We start from the raw sequence: 20,404 nt of genomic DNA, 5'->3' as shown, positions 1-20,404 counted from the left end.
CTTCAATGTCTTTCTTGTAGTGAAGCTGATCTATATGATAAAAGGTGATATATTTGGACACCTTTGAAAGTTAGAAATCTTATTTGCATACTGAGGTAAAACATTAATTGAGGTTGGGGAGAGGAGAGAGGACTGTTCTGTGGGAACTGTTGGATGCCTTTGGAGTTAGTGTGAGGTCACTCAAGGTTTTCACAAGATGTGCCCAAGAACTGCCTGGAGGAAGTTTGTAATAACTGGGTGTATCACAAGATTTAAAGTAAGCGTAACTTTGTTCAGGCTGAATGTTTCTCTTGAATCTGACAATGTTTAGTATGTTAGATATATTGTATCATGGAAGTAACAGTATCTGCTGAACACCACAAGTTCACTAGAAATCTGCTGGAAACAATAAATACAATTGTATCTCTTAAATGAAGATTGGAACTACTGTTGACTGTCAGATGAAAAAAGCCCTTGCAAGAGCAACTCAATAAACTTCAGAATATCCTACAAAAATCAGAAATAAATGGAAAAAGTGTTCAAAGAAAACTCCAGTGTAATAGAGGGAGCATTATTAATGTTTTTTTTTTCTTTTCTTTGAAATGATGGAAACAATACTCATTAAAGAATTTATTCATTTTATTTTACATGGAAGGGACTACTCTTCTGTGGATGAGCATGTGCGATGATTGTATTGACAATCAACTGCTGACAGATAATTAGACTTTGTTGTTGAAAAAATTTATATGTGTGTTTTCAGGACTTTTAAATTGGACTGTAGTTATTCCTCATCAATATCCAATTGGTCGTTGCTTATTAAATAATTTCCTGAGGCTTCTTGCAATGTTCACAAGCAACATTGAAGGTGCTGGATTTTCAGAAAGAACTACTCCAGGCATGATAAAAAAGACTGTTGATTTCATGGACTGCAGAACACCCTGAGGTGAAATTATACCATGAATTTTTCAAGCCTAACTTCACAGAAGATGAATTATACATTAATAGTTTGTTTTGAACAAAGCTTGACCCTTTTTCTTGGATTGAACCAGTAATATTAAATTACCTGTTGCATAAAATTAATTCGGATGTAACCTGGGGCACTGTGACATTTTCCTTTGGAATTTTCTTTTTACATATACTTTTATATGCCCATACCCAGTTGGAAATAACACAGGTATAGTTCTCTGTTTAAACCAGTCAATTTAAATTGCCTCCCAGCATGTGCCTGGGCCAGCACTGTTAACCCCAGTCAGCAACAATCCCCTAATTCACACGTCACTGCAATAGTGACCACTTAGATAAAGCTTTTGAAGAAGTCAGCTTGAGTAGGTTTTCATGCAGCACCATTTCTCTGCTATTTCCCCTTTCTCCATTATTTTGGTATGTGCAGCTTGTTTCAAAAATGTTTCTGTAGCTTGCCTTATCTGCTGTAGTGGGCAGGTACATCACCAGGGAAGCTTCTAGCTGATCAGATCTTTATTTCCTAAAAGCTTTAGCAGAGAAGGAACTGTAGAAGCATGAGAAAGACTTCTTTGGTAGCAAAAGGTTTTCTGGGTCATTGTAAAGGCAAAAGTGAGGGTAAAGTATGGATCAACAACAAGCAAAGGTAGAAAAACTCCAAGAGTCATACAAAACAATGTGACAAAGGGAAAGAAAAAGCCTTTGTCCCTCATTTGTTCTTCACACCTGTGCATGCCCATGTGCACCTCACGTTTCTGCAGTTAGATGGAGATGGATGATACAGTGGAATTAAGCCCTTGGTGAATGATCCTGAACTGCAGTAACACCTGGAATAAACGCTCCAGAAGCACCTGCTGATAATGAGTTTACTGAGAAGGGTACAAACTTTGTGGGAAACCAGGAGCTTCTTCAGCTGAACCTGATCTGGAAGAGATAAAAGACAAACAGCACTGAGGAAGGAAAAGTATCTCAAGCAGGTGTGTGTGAATGCATGCTTCATTCTACTTTCAGTCTTTATTTACAGGTCAAAATTCTCCCCCCCTTTTTTTTTCCCACACTCTGAAAGAGGATGTGGGACCTATGTTTGTAGGGAACAGTGGGAATATGAGGTAGCTTAGAATAGAGGTAGATTAAAATATAGAAATATATCAATTTTGTACTTAACATGGCTCAACAATGATAAGTAAAACAATCACAGGAACTGATACAAATCATTCCTTAATGCTGGATTTGGGCAGGAGAGACAGCTACATCTAGCACTGAATCTTGACTGAATACTAATGAAAACATACAAGAACTAGTATTTGGCATTCAAACAAAATATTCAGAAACTTTCAAATACTTCTTTTATCTAATCCAACATCAGTATCCCTCTATGACTTTTATAAAGACAAGTGTAAAGTAAATATAAAGCACTCTGTCCTTTGCCTTTCTAGGTCAGGAGTTAAGAGTCCAAAATTTTATTTACATGCTCTGTCTGTATGTTGGAACAGAAGGGACCAGTGATAGTTACTTGCTGACTTTGAGTTGGCTTGCTGAGCTAGTTGAAGAAATGTTTCCTACTCCAGGAAGGAAGTTTGGGATTGAAATTTGTGTTTCTTTATTCTTTTTCTGTCTACCATTGGCATAACCTTAATTAAAATGTCCAAGCAGGATTTTTTTTAAGCAGTGGACTCCTTTAGGTCTTCAATGCAGTCATGAGCAGTATATATTCCAGTACCACTTGTAACACATTTAATTATGGTTCTTGCCTCATTTCTGTATTTTTTGGCCCAAGAATACTGACAGTCCATTCCCTGCATCTTCTATAACTGCAGACTTTGGAAAGCAATTAATTCATCCTCATGGGAGATGGTGTGAAGAAGTATGAATATGCCTACATTTAAGAATCGCCTCCCAATGCCTGTCTATTACACTTTCTTTCCTACAAAGCTCTTTAAGTTAACAGCTGTCTTATTGTTTATTTGCCTTGATTAGAGTATCCTAGGCAGCTTAACCACATTTAATCAAAGAGACTGATCCTGTTCACAAGGGGGAAAGTGCTGAGGAATGAAGACACCTTTTCTGAACTCAGTGCTCTGGAGAAAATTGAAGCCCCCAGCATAAGAAGGCAGAAGGAAAGACAGAAGTATCAATTGTAAAAGCGGGAGTGAAAGGAGGTGCATATGGAACAACAAGAAGATAGTAGACTCATAATTTCAGGTTTTGTAAGGCACTGAACATTCAACAAAGAGACCTTGGAATCTCTAGGTGTTTTGCCACCAGTTTTCTTCTATTCTTTCTGCTTACCAGCAGGTCATCAGAACATGGCATAGTATCTTTTGCATCAGCTGCAAGGGGAGGATGAGAAAGACTAATACACATTTGTGTTGATGTGTATGAGCAAGCAGCATACTGTGCTGGTTTTGTTTGTGTGGTGCCAAATGTCCTACGCATGACCATTCTTGGTGCTCAATAAAGTTTTTGAGAATATCATGACTTGCCTAACAAAACTGATGTCACTCCTATTTTCCTGGGATCTATTTGACTTGTATATGAGCTTTAAATCAACTGTTAACATAGTTTATTCATGAAATAACTCAAATAAAAATAATAATTAAAAACAATCATGTTGCCTGGCATATGAAACTCTGTACAATATACTGCCTTTTATGTTTTATTCAGATACAGTTTCTCAGTAGGATCTTGTAGTAAGTGCTCAAAGTTTGGACATTGTCTCCCCATCTTATTTCTCTCCCACACTACTATAATTTAGAAAGCAAGGGGGGGAATACATAAAACATACCTTTAAACATAGGTGATTAGAGTACTAGGCTGCCTGTTATGACAAAGAACATGAGATTTCAGCTGGTATTTCCCAGCTGCCCAATGAATGCCTTTAAAAGCACTTCATGAACCAGAGGTTCACGTGACTGACGGGGTTCCCAGGAATCACAGTTGTGATAGCAACTATTCATGAGAAATGAGGTAGGAGACTCTCTCTTACTGAGGTGTCCCACAAAACCTGTGTTGCTAAACGTGGAAATGTCTTCTGGCTTCCCTGGTAGCCCTGAATGCCTGTTGATGAAACATCTGCTGGTGTACCTGCCAGTGAACACATACCTGGGAGAAATAACTCCAGTTTTGCATCAGGATAAGGGTGGAGACTGCTGTTGGAAGTATGTTTTCATCACCAAAATGGTCTGAGTAGACCTTTTCATTATATCCTGTTGTTTCCCTTCTGCCCAGAGTCATAGTCTTACCCTGCTGGACCTGTCCTGTGCCAGCTATTCCACCTGGCAGATGGCCACATCTGGATGACAGCACCAAAGTGGAAGCAAAAAAACCAAGAGCAATTTGAGTTTAAGAAATTTTGAAATTTGATCCTTGCCTATTTGTCTGCTGTTGGATTCAGTGCATTTTTGTGATGGCTGGGATATCTCAGTATGCAGTTACGAAAATAGTGCCTTTTGCATGCAAAATTATATCAGATTTCTTGGCTACTTAGATTGAATTGTGCCTCTTTCTAAACTTGATTTGCTGTACAGACCAAGAAACGTTGCTTCATTACAAGCATTTATTTAGGTTCCTCTGTAGTGCCTGTTAATTCTCATTCTCTGTCTGAATTAACTGCTTCCCAGATTTTTTATTTTCTGTTATTCTCCTAGGAAACCTGAAATTATAAAAGACTGTCACTCAGTTGTAAAAGAATGTGAAAAAATTCCTCTCATCTATTAAGCTCCTTGACTTACAAAGCAATGCCTGAGAGTTTAAAGACTGATATAAAACCCAGCAGATTATAGGATGAAAAGCATAACCTTGTTTGAATTTTGCATGGATAAAAGAGAATGTGCTTAAATTGAATTAGGGCAGCTCGGCATCATACTCCCACAGAAGTACTGCTGTCTTAGGAAAGCAGTTAGAAAGTGTAAAGCAAGGATACAAGGAAGCCATACCAATATAGGATAGATGTCATTTGCTGATAAAAAAACTTTCTGTCAAGCTGTGTTTCCTGTCAGGGACAGGTCTGCATGTGTTGGACATGATTTCATTATCAAAATTAGGATGGAGATATAAATGCTGTTAGTAGAACACTGTGAGTGTGGGCTTGACCTCAGTCTTTCTTCCCTTCCAGCTTTCCTGGAAAGACATAATATTGACACATAGCCCCATGTGCCAAGAAATGTAAAATCTACCTATTTGATTGGGATTTTAGATACCAGTTATTGTTAAACATTGGTTCATTTTATTTGGGGTTTTTTTTGTTTGTTTTGTTTTAAACTATTTTGTTATATTCAAGAAAATAAATTGATATTTTTATTGGAATAGGAGTTTTTTTTGTTATATTTAAAACATTGCAAGATCGTATTTCAAAGGCTCTGTAAATCACGTTCAGAACCCTCACTGGGAACCTACAGCACTGAAGTTACATATAACAGTCATATTATTTTGGCATTATTATATGGGATTACAATTGTGGACTGTGGTCGTAGTAATTGTAGATGATGAGGGTGACAAATTCTATGACCAAGTTTCTGTTTAGGGTGACAGCATTATGATGGAGTCTAATGCACAAAGCTCTGCAGACCTTCATCAAAAGTAAACAAAGTCCTTTTAACAGTTGTAAAAGGGTGAGGTTTGGGAGGGGCCGAGGTTTTTTTGTTTGTTGGTTTGGGTTTTTTTGTGGTTTTTTTTTTTTTTTTTGCCAAATCAGTTTCTATTGTTTTGCAAGGATTTCTGTTGGAACGAGGGTCTTATTTTCCAGTGGGAACCTTACAGCTTTGCAACATGCAATAGTTTTAAAAAAATGACATTAAATGAGTTCATTTTGAGGTATTGTCAGTAGTCAGTTTTGGATATCTAATTTTCATCCCAGATGACAAAGTTTTCAACTGTTCATATACCATCCTCAGAGAAAGTACTGTTTTTTCAGAATTACAACAAGTCATTGTTTGTAATGGTCAAACATGCAAGGCCAATGACACATCATATGAATTTCTGAAAGGTGATTCTAGCATTGCTCCTGTTGAAGGTTTGTAACCTAATGTTTGCATTTAGGATTACAAAATCTCTGACTGCGTGGTGGATTTATGCATTCCATATTTATATGCAGAGTAACAAATTAATACATTTATGAAAATTTATCAGAAACTATGTTTGATAGAAATGAGTATTTGTAAATCATTTTAAGAGAAGACATTTAGCAGTAAAAAATCTCCAAACAATCAAATAAGCCAAATGTTACAAATTTTTACTTGTATTTATCAAATAGCTACATTATTCATTCATGTTTTTGGGGTAGAAGATGTGGGTGTTCAGTTAGATATGCTGTTATTTTATAAGGGGGCCTATAAATACTGTGGTTTCTGAACTGCAGGGTCTGCCCAAGAGTACAACATCTTGTTTTCTGAAGAGCACTTCATCTGTGCTGAAGTTAAAGATGAGGATGTTTCTTCCTCTGGCTGGGGATTTCTTACTTAAACAATGCAATTACTATTTTTGAACTGAAAAATCACAGGGTTATTAATTATTGTTTACACTTACATATTGAATTGCCCAAACTTGAACCTTACATTGTGAGTGAATGACCATCTTGTCTTGAATGAGGTATTCAAACACTTGTATGGATTCTGTCTGTGGTTTTTTTTCAGGGAAAGGTAAACTATACATGTTCGGCAGTAACGACTGGGGCCAGTTAGGACTAGGATCAAAGAACACTGTCAGCAAACCAACATGTGTTAAAGGTTTGTGTGATTTTTCTCTTTTTCTTCTTTGTTTGGTTTTTTTTTTTTTGTCTTTTTGAACGGAGACCCTTATGAAAAGCTACTTCATAGGAAGAGATTCCAAAATAACTGATTCTTTATTCATCACATGTACACATTACTGCACAAGATCATGAAGGTAGCTCAAAGGAATCCCTGACTGATTTTCCATTACTTCAGATTCTGAGTCCTTTTGCATCTGAATCTATGTCAGATACATAGAATCCTGTCATTTTTGAGGGCTCTGATTTTATGTAGTATTTGCCTTTTGTGACAAACCACATCTTCTTTTTTTACTGCAGACAATAATCAGATGGTTGATCTCTGCATCGTCCATCTGTTAGAAACCAGTGTTCCAACAGCATGGTGTAATCTCTGTGTCACTATTGTCTTAGCAGCTTTGTAAATGAAAAAAATCTATCAGAAACTTTTCACAAGTACTATTACATTTTTAACAAGTGTAAAAAATGCCCAAGGGGGCATAAATGTTAATACGTTTTTGTAAGACAGTAAAATAAATTCCTAGGCGTTGAAAAATATGTTTTTATTGCACTGTGATCTTCTTGATCTTTCCTAGCTGTTTTTATATTGTCAAACAAAGCTGAGTCAATACTTTTCCCTATCCCCTTATTTATGTCAAGTCAGATCTATCCCATTAACACATTTCTTTTCACTATTAAATGTTTATCTTCACTCTTTCTGCCAGCAGATCGATCTGTTACCTTATTGTTAAAAACAAATTATCCTGCTTGTTCAAACTGTTCTTCCTGATTTAGTTTATTCTACTGTCCTTTATTTGCTCCTGTCTCTATTTCACTTCAGCGGGAGAATGCAGCTACTCTCAGGTACACGTCTTCTGTCAGCCATGTGAGAGGTTGATTCTTACCTTGGCTTTAGTGGATTGGGTTTCAAGTTTTGGGTTTATTGTCAAATTGCAATGGAGAATAAAAGACAAAGAGAAGATGACAGCAATTCAAACCAGACCTGGCATCCATTGGAAAAAGTCACAAGGGGGGTATCTTTTTTCTCTTGGCAATAGGCAGCAGGAGGAATTCCTGGAGCTTTACTCACTAGCTTTTCGTTTTGTCATCACTTGGCTTTGGGAATGGGGTTGCAAGGACACAGTTTCTGCTTGGAGCCAAATGGTTGTGTTTGCATGTTTTCTGAGAAAATATTTTCCAGGACTTGATTAGAGACTAATGAAATTGGTTATGAAAAATCACCTGCATCACTGTAAATATAGCATGTCTCATAAAATACAATTGATTAGCCTAAGTGAGAGGAAGGTAGGGAGCACAGGCTTCTGAAGAGCTCATCTCTGAAGTTGGAGACAGAGTTTTGGGATATAAAGATTGTAGGAAGAAGTCACCGTTGGAACTATTATGATTCCAGCCTGATGGTAGTGGTAGATGCTGGATAGGAGAGGCAGAAACCTGTGTTTGGACAATTTAAATATGTGTGATAGACCAGAGGCAGTTCATGCTTGAGTAGATAGATTTATTTGATAACTTGGTAGAAGGAACTTCAATCTGAATGTTCAAGAGCTGAAGAAACTTGATCTGGAAGGACTGTGAAAGGGATGATTGTTGTTGGCTTTGTTATAGAGTAGTGCAGTGGAAAAGCAATTAAAGATTTATTATGTAAAAATAATCCTGGTTTAGAGCATTGTATAAGGTACATGGACATGACTGAGAGAAGATAATTTGTTGACAATGAACAGTAATTGGAGCAGGGATGGAAAAGTCAGGGAGACATTTTTCCTCTCTTTTTCTGAAATGAAGTGCACTTGTCATAGGAGAAGAGGAGCCTCTGTATTCTCCCTTTCCCACCAAAATAAGTCCTGAGCCCTCCCACATGTATTCTCAGTCTTTCAAAGTGACCAGACTGCAGAGAAGTGCATGCAATGGCACTGTCATTGGTGGTAACTCAGCTGAAATTGAGACAACATGATACATGCAAAAAAGTGTGGGCACTAGTCCAGGTAGGGCTGCCCTTTGCAATTGAGTTCAGTGATCAGGAAGTGATCAGAACACAGCAGAAAAGGGATATGAGCACAATGAAGGGAGGTAGGGATGGTAAGACAAAGGAACAGTATGATTTCATAGATTTACAACAGTGGGAAAAGTCTAAGAGGGAAGTAACAATAGTACTGTTAATGAAAACTTCAGACAGCTTAAATCATTAATTTTATCCTGCAACTTAATATAGTCTTTTAGGCATATCTCATAAATGGTAAGTTCCAGGGACTGTGGCATTGGGATGAAGTAACCATCATCAAGTTAACTTGAATGTTTTAAGTTTTTAAGGTCTGACCTATTTTCTTACCTTGGGGGAATACTGATTTGATAAGTCATGTGCTAGATTCAAATTGGCAATGACTCTTGTAATAATTCTGTTGGTAAAAATGTGAAAAGAAGAAATCAGAGCTCCCTCTAGAGCATAGAGCATTTTGTTGTTGAACCAGCTATCAGCTCATTTGTAACTTTCCCTCCTCTTTGGTTTGAATTCTTAGCTTTAAAACCAGAAAAACCAAAACTTGCTGTTTGTGGAAGAAACCACACTTTAGTTTACACAGGTACGTAACCTCTATTTCATACATATTCAAGATATGTTTCTTCCTTTGCTTTCATGCAAAATTACACTGGGAACCCTAGAAGTGTTGAGAAACGAAAAATAAATGAAAATGGGACTGCTAAAACTTAGGAGTTTGACATCCATTTCTTAGAATTTGGGATTTTTTAGAATTGTTTGATTACTCTGAGCCAATGCATTTATAAACTAATATTAGATAGTAGTTTCCTGGTAACAGACATATGGAAAAATTTCTTGCTGGCAATTGAGGTGTGGTTAACAATTATGAATATTTCCTTTAAGCCTTGTGAAAAGATGTTGTTATTTTTATATGCATCTGGACTCAAATTTACCTTAGAAAAATAATCTTTGTTAGTGTGGAGTTATGTATCTGAATAAATACAGTAGAACTGAATGTTTTCAAGTCTTCCAATTTTGTTGCATTTTTGGTTGTACAACATAGTCTGGTATTTCAAAGACAAGTTGCTTTATTAAGCTATAAATAAATAAGCAGTAAATTTAAACTTAAAAATAAATTTGTAGAGACACAGTATACAGAGAATTTATGAAGGTTCTTGTCACGCTTCTATAATTTATGCAATGGAATAGCCATCTTTGTGATTGCAATCCTTTAGCTTTCAGTAATGTTATGAAGAGGATTGTTTGATTATTAGGAGGTTTATATATGTGGAGACCCTGAGCACTGTAAATAAGATTATTAGAATAAACCAGTACATTTTAATAACAATTAAGTATGCAAGACTGCACAGGGTAAATATTAGTCACCTTTGGTGTACACACTGGCTAGATAATTTCTGGCCATTTATATAGCAAGGACCATTTATAAATTATATGTCAGTTTATTAACACATTTCTGTCTGGGTTTGTGGTAATAATACACCATATCTGTTTCATCATAGATGAGCACTTTAGATGTGAAACATACTAAAATTAAAAATATAAATCTAAAGTTCTCTAAAGTTGAAGATATCTGTCATCAGCGCTAACTTCAAGATTCTCAATGAAAATACCTTGTTAATTAAATTGGAAGTTATTTAAATATTAAAATAAGTGAAATATTTCTAATAAAACCTAAGTAAAAATATATTTCATTCACAGTACTCAAAGCTATCAGGTTATTAATTTCTTTAAGTTATGTACTAATACAGCTTCAGTTTTACTTGTGAGTAACATCATTAACCCTTTTCCTCCCAGTTTATCTTGAAATGTACATTATTTGTGGAAGGAGCTGCCTCTTGCTGACAGGGCCACTGTTAGTCATTTTGTCAGAGCTCTTGTAGAACTTCCAATCATATTTATTTTTTAGATCAGTCTCCAGAATACTGGGGAATGCAGTCTAAATGCATGTAAGGCCTTCAGGAAGTTCTGATCCAACTGTGTGCAGGAAAACCTTGCTAGCTAGAACAGAAACTGCTAATTTCAGCTGGAGGGTATTTCAGGGCAATAGACCCTAATGTTTTTGTGATGTTTTTTCCATTGAAAATTGAATTGCTCTGGTTTCTTCATTTTGTGTTTTACCTGTGCTTTTCTGTATGCAGAAAAAGGAAATGTCTATGCTGCTGGAGGTAACAGTGAAGGCCAGTTGGGATTAGGTGACACAGAGGAAAGGACTACGTTTCATTTAATTCGTTTTTTTACCAACCGGCACAAGATCAAGCAACTATCAGCTGGGTCGTACACCTCAGCAGCAGTAACTGGTATGAGCAACTGCTAATAAAATCTATTCATGCATGTCCATCCTGGTGTTCCAGAAAGACATTTATTCCAGCATCCTGTCTGCATATGTGGGTGCATTTTCTATCTTCACTCTCTTCTTTCCTTGGCAGCCACAGTCATTTTCTGGCAGGCAGTTGCCTATTTTAACACAGTCTGGCAAGGGGTGTGAGTCTCATGAACTTCTTAAGAGTTTTTGTGAAAGTTTAGTAGAAATCCTTACAAAGGAGAAACAGTATGAATACCCTCAAAAGGGAAAAAATTCTTCAGTTTATTTCCAGGGAAAGCAGCCACAAAACATGAATCCTATGAAAACGAAGCATGTCAAATTCCACTTCTTACTGGAACTATTGTGGTCCATAGGTACAGGCTGCACAGCTGTGTCATTCATTCCTTACTAATTCTGAGAGAGGCTGAACCTCTCATCTATTTCTCAGGTGGCAAAATGATACCATCACAACATGCTGAAATCCACATAGTTACAATACTTCCAGTCACTGGATAGGTGGTCCTTTATTACCCTGTAATGCAATTTCTCAAGTCTTGCTGTAAAGCAGCTTTTCTGTACCTGTTTAGGGTAAGTTATTGAGGCTGTTAATTTCAGAACTTGAGAGAGATGCTAGCCTGCTTGTTTGGTTTTTGGGGTTTTTTATGCCAATTGCTGACATTCTCTTAAGATTTTTAGGATGATTTTGAATTATTTTAACTCCTAGCACCGTCTCAGTAGCACTGTAGGTGGTACTTTTCTATTCGCAACTTACTTCCCACCAATAAGAAATATGCATAGAGAAGACCTTATCTCTTCTAGAAGAACTTAGAGACTTTTCATGTTGTTCACTGGCTTTTTTTTTGTTTGTTTGTTTTGTTGTTTTTATTTTTACTGTTGCCATTGGTCTTTGTTTCAATAGAAGCTGGTTTTAATCAAGCTGGAACATCTACTGTTGTAGTTTAATGAAAGCCAAATGAAGCTGGTCAATATAACCATCGTGAGGAGAACTGAAAGATAAGGCAGGAGTAAGCGGGGTGTCTGCCAAAGTCAGAACAGAGAATTAGTTTGGAAGAATGAGAAAGGGGTGATTTGCACCTAGAAATGAGATGCCTTGAATTCACTGTAATATTTTCATACTAACCTCTGGCAACTGAATTGTCTCACACATTCAGTCTTCCTCTTTCTGAAGGAATGTTTTTTACATAGTACTTTTTCTGTTTCTCTTTATGGTCTAGCATCAGTTGATGCATAAATGTTCTGTGTCACTTTTGAAAAGCTTAAGGGATACCCTCTTACTTCTCACTCCTTTTTTGCATTGTGTTAAATGATCATTTTATATCCCTGAGATCATGGCGTTCGGTGGTATCGTACACAGAGTTTCTGAAATACTCTTCAATAAATAGATAAACTTTTTATTAGTTTTTGTTTCAAATCTATTAACTATCTGTGCCTTCATTTTAGAGGATGGGCAGCTCTTTGTGTGGGGTGATAATTCAGAAGGTCAGATAGGCCTGGCCAATGAAGCCTTCGTCAGCGTCCCCTGTAAAGTGGATATTGGAAAACCTGTTTCCTCTGTATCCTGTGGATATTATCACTCTGCCTTGATAACAGGTAAGAGAATGGGAAGAGAGGTTAGTGGAGACAAGACAGTGGTTTTCAGATAGTTGTTCCAAACTTGATACACCATTGTTGTTAAGAACTGCCATGTGACAGAAAGCTGTCTATGTAGTTTGGTATTACACTGGAAGAAGAAACCTGCAGTTAATTTTCTGCATTTGCACATTGTTGTGCAAAAGTATATTAGAAATAATGAAATATCACATTTTGTTTTCATAAAGGTTATGATGTATATTGTGGAATAATATTATGGTTTCAAAAATCCACCATTTCTTGAGATTACTCTTTTTTTGTGATGATCAAATAATCATCTTCATCTTCTCTAGAAATATAAATATTAAATATTGCTATGTTATGAGGAAAAATTAATCTCATTTGCTAGAAGTGCAAGCATGTTTTCCAAGTTTGCTGTTCTATCTTAAAAATTAGGTTTTGAAGTCAGTTAAACAGGCAGTACATGGTATGAGGAGAAGCAATGCTACAGTGAGCTGTTGTCTGATCTCCAGACTAAACGACCTTCCTATTGCTTTCCACCTCTCTCTTCCCCACTCTCCACTGGTTTCCAAAGTGAAGATTCCACTAATTTTTTAATAATGCCAGTATGGATGAATTATCAGCCAGTACTGATGGCATTATGTATGAGCAGGTATGACTTCCTCTCAGCCATATAGATTTACATTATTAAACTTCACCATTTGGTCCCCTCAGAGTAATTAAAGATTTCAAAGGATCAATAGTTTTGATTGTAAAGCTTTTAATGGGTACCCAGGAGCTATTCTATCAGATACCTTTCCCAGATTACTTGATAAGTGTTAATTTTCCACATACAATACCTGTACTGCTCTCTGAGAACATGCTGTTAACAGAATGAGAGCTTGCTATGGTGGACAAATATTAATTAGGTGTTATGCTGAGAGTGGGCAACTTTTATTATGGATGCTTTATTACAGTAAATTAATTAAGTGGCTGGGACTGATCAGGAGCTCAGCACCTGTAAGGAAAAATACAGCCTCCTGAACTCAGAATAAATGGGGGAAAAAAACATGCTTACTTCAAGGATGTAGTAGGAATGTGTGTATCTCTGCCTTAGAGCCAAGAGCTGAAGATCCAGGACAGCAGCTGGATGCCACAAAAGCTCTCATTAGTAGAAGGGTTGAGGACAAGCATCTAAGAGTAAGGAGAGAACAGTGTGTGCCAATTACCCTAAGGAAGTGGAAACTTTTAATGGAAGGGGATAAGAAAAAAAGGCTTAGGGTTGCACCTGGTTAAGAAAAATGGAGCTTCTCAAAATATTGATAGAAAGATGTACTGGTTATCACCTGTGAAAATGAGGAGCTGCTGAACCTGTTACTGCTTAAACAGGCCCAAGTATGAGATGGAAAATCTTAATTTTCAGCCTTAATATTTGCAAGTCCTGCACGTATTGGGTTCAGTCTATGTCACTGAAGCTACTGACACACACATGACCTTCTTTGTGGTGAAAGCATAAATTTTTTTACTACTTTCCTTTGGCCCCTTGCTGACAGTTTTATTTGACTGATACTTCAGCTACCACAAAAATTTAGTATTGGACATCTAAGTACTTTTGCAGAATTGATTTTCTGTTGCACTACTGTCAATGTGTATCCACACAGTGTTTAAAAATTAACTTTATGCATTTATTCTGAGCATACCACAGTCACAGGATGTGTTACTTATCAGTTATTCGAATACTATAGAATTACTACATTTTGATTTTCAGACATCGAACAATACACAATCTTTAATAATGTAACATAGATGCAGGATCTAAGACTTGGTAAATGCTGTCAGGCTGAACTGACGAGCATGGCACCATATGGTTCCCTTTCTTAATATGTTTATATTTGACATAAGTTGTTCACTGACTGAAAAACCTGATGGGATCACAGGGATATCTGGGTTGAAACTAAACAGTGGCTCATGAGGACACTAGAAAACATAGTGTGGACACAGAGTGCCCTCTCCAGGGCAGGATGTTCATTAATAAGGGATTGAATAAAACAGTGGTGAAGTATGAATTCCAGCTTCTTTTTAATTTTTTAACTGAAGTTCTTATTTCTTTGACATTGCTGAGTTTTAAAAGATTTTTTTTTTAGTAAACTTTTATCTTTAAAGTGTTTAATGGCTATAAAGCCAAGAGCAATGCCTCTTACGGCTCCAAAAAGATGATTTCACCATTCTTCCTTCTGCTTTCTAGAAGGCTTTCTTTGCAGACAGTAATTTAACTGCTGAACATGTCAGCCACCTGTATTCTACATGTGGACCCCATTCTACATGTGGACCCCATTGATGCCAAAGTAGTTGTAGAACAGAAGAACAGAATAAATCCTGAATATTCTCAATAAAACTAAAAAAAACATTTCTGAAATCTAGACTAGGCACATGCACAGGCAATGGCTAACTCAGTTCCATATGCAGATTAGGAACTAGTCTGATTACTCAGTTTGTGTTTGAAAGATGATTGTTTACTCCCTTTCCCCCTTCTTTGCATTCTTCAAAGAGTTCCACTGAAAAGAAGCTTTTAGTCTGTAGCTTCCAGTTCTCTTTAGGACTTTTTCAGTGTGTTTCCTTCCTTTTTACAAGCTTGGGATGTTGGGTCCCAGTATTAGGGCTATGTCTCAAGTAAAGCAACAGAGAAACAAACTGCTGGGAGAGTGTAGCAACAATTTTGAGCCCTTATACAGATCTTTACTTGACTTGCCTTTGACCACACACTCAGGAGGGGACAATTTTCCAGGAAGCATTAAGCTTGGCAAGCATGTACAGCTCATTTGTCCACTGCAGGAGATGGAGAGCAGGAAAAGCTGATGTATCTCACCACTGCTCTGGATTCTACGGGAGAAGTAGATTTGTGGAGCCAGAAAAGAATTGAATATATTAGACCTCTTCTAGTGTTTCCCCTGCCTGAACTGTAACTGTAATCAAGGTCAAGATAGATTCTTATTGATGTCTTTTCATAGAGAGCTTCACAGGTTCCTTGAATTCCTTTTTTTAATGTATTTTGTCATTATATTTAAGGACTGGTTTAAGAATCATTCACCACACATGCCCTGAATTTCAGTGTTTGAGACAGTTTTAACCAATTTGCTCTTGAATAAATATTTATTTTCTTTTTCTTCTTCATTTATTCAAGGAATCATAGAGTTATCCAGTTCTTTTGCCCACTCATTTTTGTCCCTCATTTGCCACCAGCTAGGTCTCTTATCTACTCTCAAAGGCACATTTTCCTTTGCGGGACGTTTTCCATTCACTTGTCCATTGCCTTTACATGCTCCCGTGATTTAAAGTTTAGTGATACAGAAAATGTGCCACATTAGGGAAAGTTCAACATGTGAGAGTGTGTCTCATATGAGAGCAGAAAATTAAATAACCAGGTTCTGTTTTGAACAGTGTCCTTAAAATGCAGGTGTACTGCACACAGTACATCATGTCCTCAGCATGCAAATGTACTGCACACATACTGCACTCAAAATTTATCTGAGTTTGACTGGGTTCTTTTTATGCTTGACTGCTATTTTTCATAGTTTTTAGACCACTATTTGCCTAAAAGGGATGTGTAATATATTCAAAAATTGCTTTGGTAAACGGTTTTATCTTTGTTAGCTGGATTATTAAGTTGAAAAAATGTAATAAACTTGATTAGTTTGGTAGGCTTGGCCATTTGAATCTCTAATCCTCTTAATTAGATAGTGATTGGATTAATTTTTTCAGTGCAATAGTGTTTAAAAGAACTGCTGGTCTCTTCAAAGAGAACTGCATAAGTAGTTATCTCCCAAGTGCTTTTGGGGGTTTTTCAACTTGTTTCTAGAAATATATGGCTGATCTAAGACTATTGAAAAAATACTTACCTTCCAAAAAATGCAGGGTTCTTTTTGTTGTTGTTGTTTTTTTTTTTCTTTCTTTCTTTTCACATAGAATGCCTAATAAAATCTCTTTTTGTCAGCAGAATATTTTGGTTACGGAAAACCTCACATTACAGTTGATTTTTATCTTTTTAATTGGGCTACTGTTTTAGAACAGAAAATTGATGCTGGTGCAAATAACAGCAAAGTATCAGCCTGTTCAGGGTATTTCTGCACATAGATATAAGAAAAAAATCAGAATTAAACCAGGAAACCAAACTGAACAGAGAAGCCTAAACATGGTCCATAGATTTGAAATTAAATTGAATACACTTTTTTGCAGCTGAGGTAATTTGCTGGTTCTCAAAAAGCACAGACAGGTTGAAAAACCGTTAGAAAATAAGTGTAGAAAAATGTAAGAAAGCCTCGAGAAGAGGCAGCTGAGAGGGCACCTCATCCCCCTCTGTCAGTGTCTGCAGGGAGGGGGCAGAGGATGGACCAGGCTCTGTTTGGTGGGGCCCAGCAATGGGACAGGAGGAACGGACAGAAACTAATGGCCAGGAAGTTCCACCTGGACATGAGGAAGAATTTCCTTCCTGTGCAGTGACCAAGCCCTGGGACAGATTGTCCAGAGAGCGTGTGGAGTCTCCCTCACTGGAGATATTCCAGAACCTGATGGACACAATCCTGTGCCATGTGCTCTGGGATGACTCTGAGCAGGTTGATTTTCCATCGAATTTCCATGCAAAATTAATTTCTGTTTCAATTCAGATCCTTACAGGCCACCTCAGTTGACTTAAATACTGATTACAGAGGAAATTACCACCTCTCAGAAGCAGGGTGTATAAGCTTTTGTTTCCCTTGGCTACATTCCTTGCAGGCTAAATATTGTGATTCTGAGCTTGGAGGGGACTAAAATCTAGCACCTTTGTGTCCCATCAAAGCAGAGTGCTTTTCACAGCTCTTTGGGCATTATACAAATATGTTAAGCTATCCTGTAATGTTCATACACCTTTCTGTCTTTATAATTTGTGTCTGCAGCAGTCTTTACAACCCATCCTTGCTCCTGAGTCTGTGCTGGAAACCATGTGCTGTTCTGTATTTTCACAGGAGATGGTGAACTCTATACTTTTGGAGAACCTGCGAATGGGAAACTGGGATTATTGCCTGAACAGCTGAAGAACAACAGAGTCCCACAGCCTGTACTGGGAATTATAGAAAAAGTTAATAAGGTTGCTTGTGGTGGAGAACACACAGTGGTGCTGACAGGTATGCAATTTAACTGGCTTTTCTTATAGCCCTATAACTGAAACTCAAGAATTTACATTCCACTGAAATGCTGGATGCTGTAGTGATCCTAGCTGGAGCATCATCATACATCAAGGAGGTAGAAATCCATGTACCACCCAGTTAAGGCAGGCCTGTGCTGCACTGCCCATGTCCCTTGGCTGCAGGATGAACTTGGCCAGGTGATTTTAACAGAGGGGCTTCCAGGCAGCTCCTGGTTGATACCACTGGTTTCACCACTTGCCTGTCCTTGCCTTTATCTGAAACTTCAGCAGCAAGTTCCCATGTGAATGTTATTTTTATTCATTATAAAATGCTGAATTTATCAGTGTAAATGATGTATTGAGTTGTTTTGATTGTAAGAAAATCCTGTAAGGGCTCAAACTGGGGTAGCCTTCCATGGATGGGATCTGTACAGCATACTGGAGTCCTCTTCTATTCCACACAGCTCGGGATTCCCAGCCTCTGATGGGACAGAAAATTATTGATACCATCTTCTTTTTCTTTATAGTCTTAGCTCAAATAAATAGCATTTTAAGAGAACTTTACATAAAAAAGGCTGGGTGCCTTTCTTGCTGGAATTGTAATAAGCCAGCACTGCCTGGTGCAACACACATGATTGATATTTCTTTCCTCTAAGTAGCTTGAAATTGTTATTGCAGTGAGAGGGGAAATTCGAGAGGAAAGCTTCCATTCTGTAGTGAATTTAAATGCTCTTGAATATTTAGGAAAGTATGTAGGAAGTCACTTTTCAAGTAGCTTCACTATCTACTGGATGCCCAAATGGATTAAATATCTCTTATTGTGATATAGAATTCGCTTGTGTCTTTGAGGAGTATCTTTAGCATAAATATGAAACTAGTGCAGGCATATACATTTGACATATTGTACAGGTTATGAAAATCACCAAATACAACTGTTACATACTGGTTCACAGGGCCACAAGTATAGTACTTGGAAAATGATGTGTATTACTGAACTCCTAAATAGTTGTCTGCCAGTGGTGACTTAGATTTTCCAAAGCACACGTGCAAAGCACTGCCAGCCATTTCTTCCCAAAAGTTCTATCCTGACCTAGAGTGGTTTAGAAGCAGGAAAGGTAAGTTTGACTTTGCCTGAAGATAGTTAAAAAGATATCAACTTTAGCTTGTAATGAATAAAATATGTGAAAAACTGTATAGCCTGTAATTATTTTCCTGCCAAAATGCAAAAGCTATAAAACCAAGTTGGATGTATAGACATCAGTCCTTAAATCTGTATTCTGAAGGTTCTCTGTAGTTGTCTCTTGTCAATCCTGTGATGTGCCTTCAAGGTTATGTAGCCAAACTTCCTAAAATATAAACTGAAAATGTAACTGAGGAAGATGGTGAATAATATGATGTGGTGTTGTACTGCAAGCCACTGGAAAGAGTAAAGGTGGAAGCAAAATGCTGGGAAGGATTATGTGTAATGAGTCAAGCTGCAAGATTCTGGGTAGGTTAAAATTCCTTTGGGAAAACTATGAAGAGGAAATAGCAGGAGCCAATCCAGGAAATGCAAACATTTGTCTGCATTTCAATGCCTTTATCTCCCTTTTTTCACCAACATACAGTCTTATCCTGGCAGTATTCTATGTCACAAAATAAATTTCTTTATGAGAAATCAGATTATCATTATTAGTGAAAAAACTGCCACAAATATGGGGCCAACATGTATAAATCATAGCATTATTTTATGAGTTACAAAGGGAAGTTTTGTAGAAAGAATTCGATTATCATTATTGATCATTTTTTAACCATAAATCTGAATTCAAGCAACAGATATTTTGACTTAATGGCACTTCATGTGATAAAAAATCATTATAACCAATGACTTAGAGAGATTTAGAAGAAAGATAAAGACCTGGATGCCATCATCATTATAGTGAAATCTGTACAAGAACTAGAACAAAGAGGGAAATACAAATGCCATAGAAAAAATGCAGTGAAGAAAATACCATAGTAAGTATGTATGTATGTAAGATTTACTTGCTTATGGAAATAAATTATTTAGTAGAAGGTAAAGAAGAAATTTGGTGCTGGCTGAGCTAGTAGTTGATGATCAAAGTGTTGAGTGCCAGATGATCTAGTTGAGTCACAAAAAGAGGAAAACTGTATCCTCCAACAAAATACATTTCCTAAAGTTTAATAGCTGTGATAAGAGTGAAAAGTCAGATAGATGTTTTTTTAATGTGATTCAGCTGTTATTAAATAGGTTACAGCTATGGACTTCTGACCAAAACACTTCAAGTGAAAGAGTAGATGATAGTGGAAATACTGTCTTAAATGAAAGATACTTAGTCAGAAGTATTGGCATAGAGAAATTTTTCTGACTCAAAGAAAAATTTTTGGAAAAAAGTTGTGAAAAGAGATCACTATGGATACTAATAATTTTAAGTGAGTGTGATATACATACATTATTGGCTTTGCACCAGAAACTTTACTTGAAATCAGTCCTGAATTGCATCTTGAGGTCAAGTGGTGTGACCAGAAACTGAGAATTCTGATGATATATCTTTAAAGAGGAGCAGAAACATTTGCACCTCTTTTGAGCTCATTTTCAAAAAAATTAGGAAAGTAATACAATTCTGAAGAAATTCTGAATTTCATGTGTCATCCTCCGTGAAAATGTGTGCTGCTTGCCCT

General features: G+C 36.9%; 1 protein-coding gene across 1 annotated transcript in view; it reads left to right on the top strand.

Moving 5' to 3' along the window:
- The window catches only part of RPGR (retinitis pigmentosa GTPase regulator), a 52,369-nt gene that overhangs the window by 2,849 nt on the left and 29,116 nt on the right, over window positions 1-20,404 (top strand). The window contains exons 3-7 of the mRNA XM_032099914.1: window positions 6,570-6,662; window positions 9,193-9,255; window positions 10,811-10,969; window positions 12,436-12,585; window positions 17,565-17,723. Of these exons, the coding sequence (XP_031955805.1) occupies window positions 6,570-6,662; window positions 9,193-9,255; window positions 10,811-10,969; window positions 12,436-12,585; window positions 17,565-17,723 (624 nt within the window). The remainder of the gene's footprint in view (window positions 1-6,569; window positions 6,663-9,192; window positions 9,256-10,810; window positions 10,970-12,435; window positions 12,586-17,564; window positions 17,724-20,404) is intronic.

This window comes from Corvus moneduloides, chromosome 2, assembly GCF_009650955.1.
Source record: "Corvus moneduloides isolate bCorMon1 chromosome 2, bCorMon1.pri, whole genome shotgun sequence".
Lineage (NCBI taxonomy): Eukaryota > Metazoa > Chordata > Aves > Passeriformes > Corvidae > Corvus > Corvus moneduloides.
Note: the sequence above shows the minus strand (reverse complement) of the source record. Positions and strands in the feature narration are given on the sequence as shown.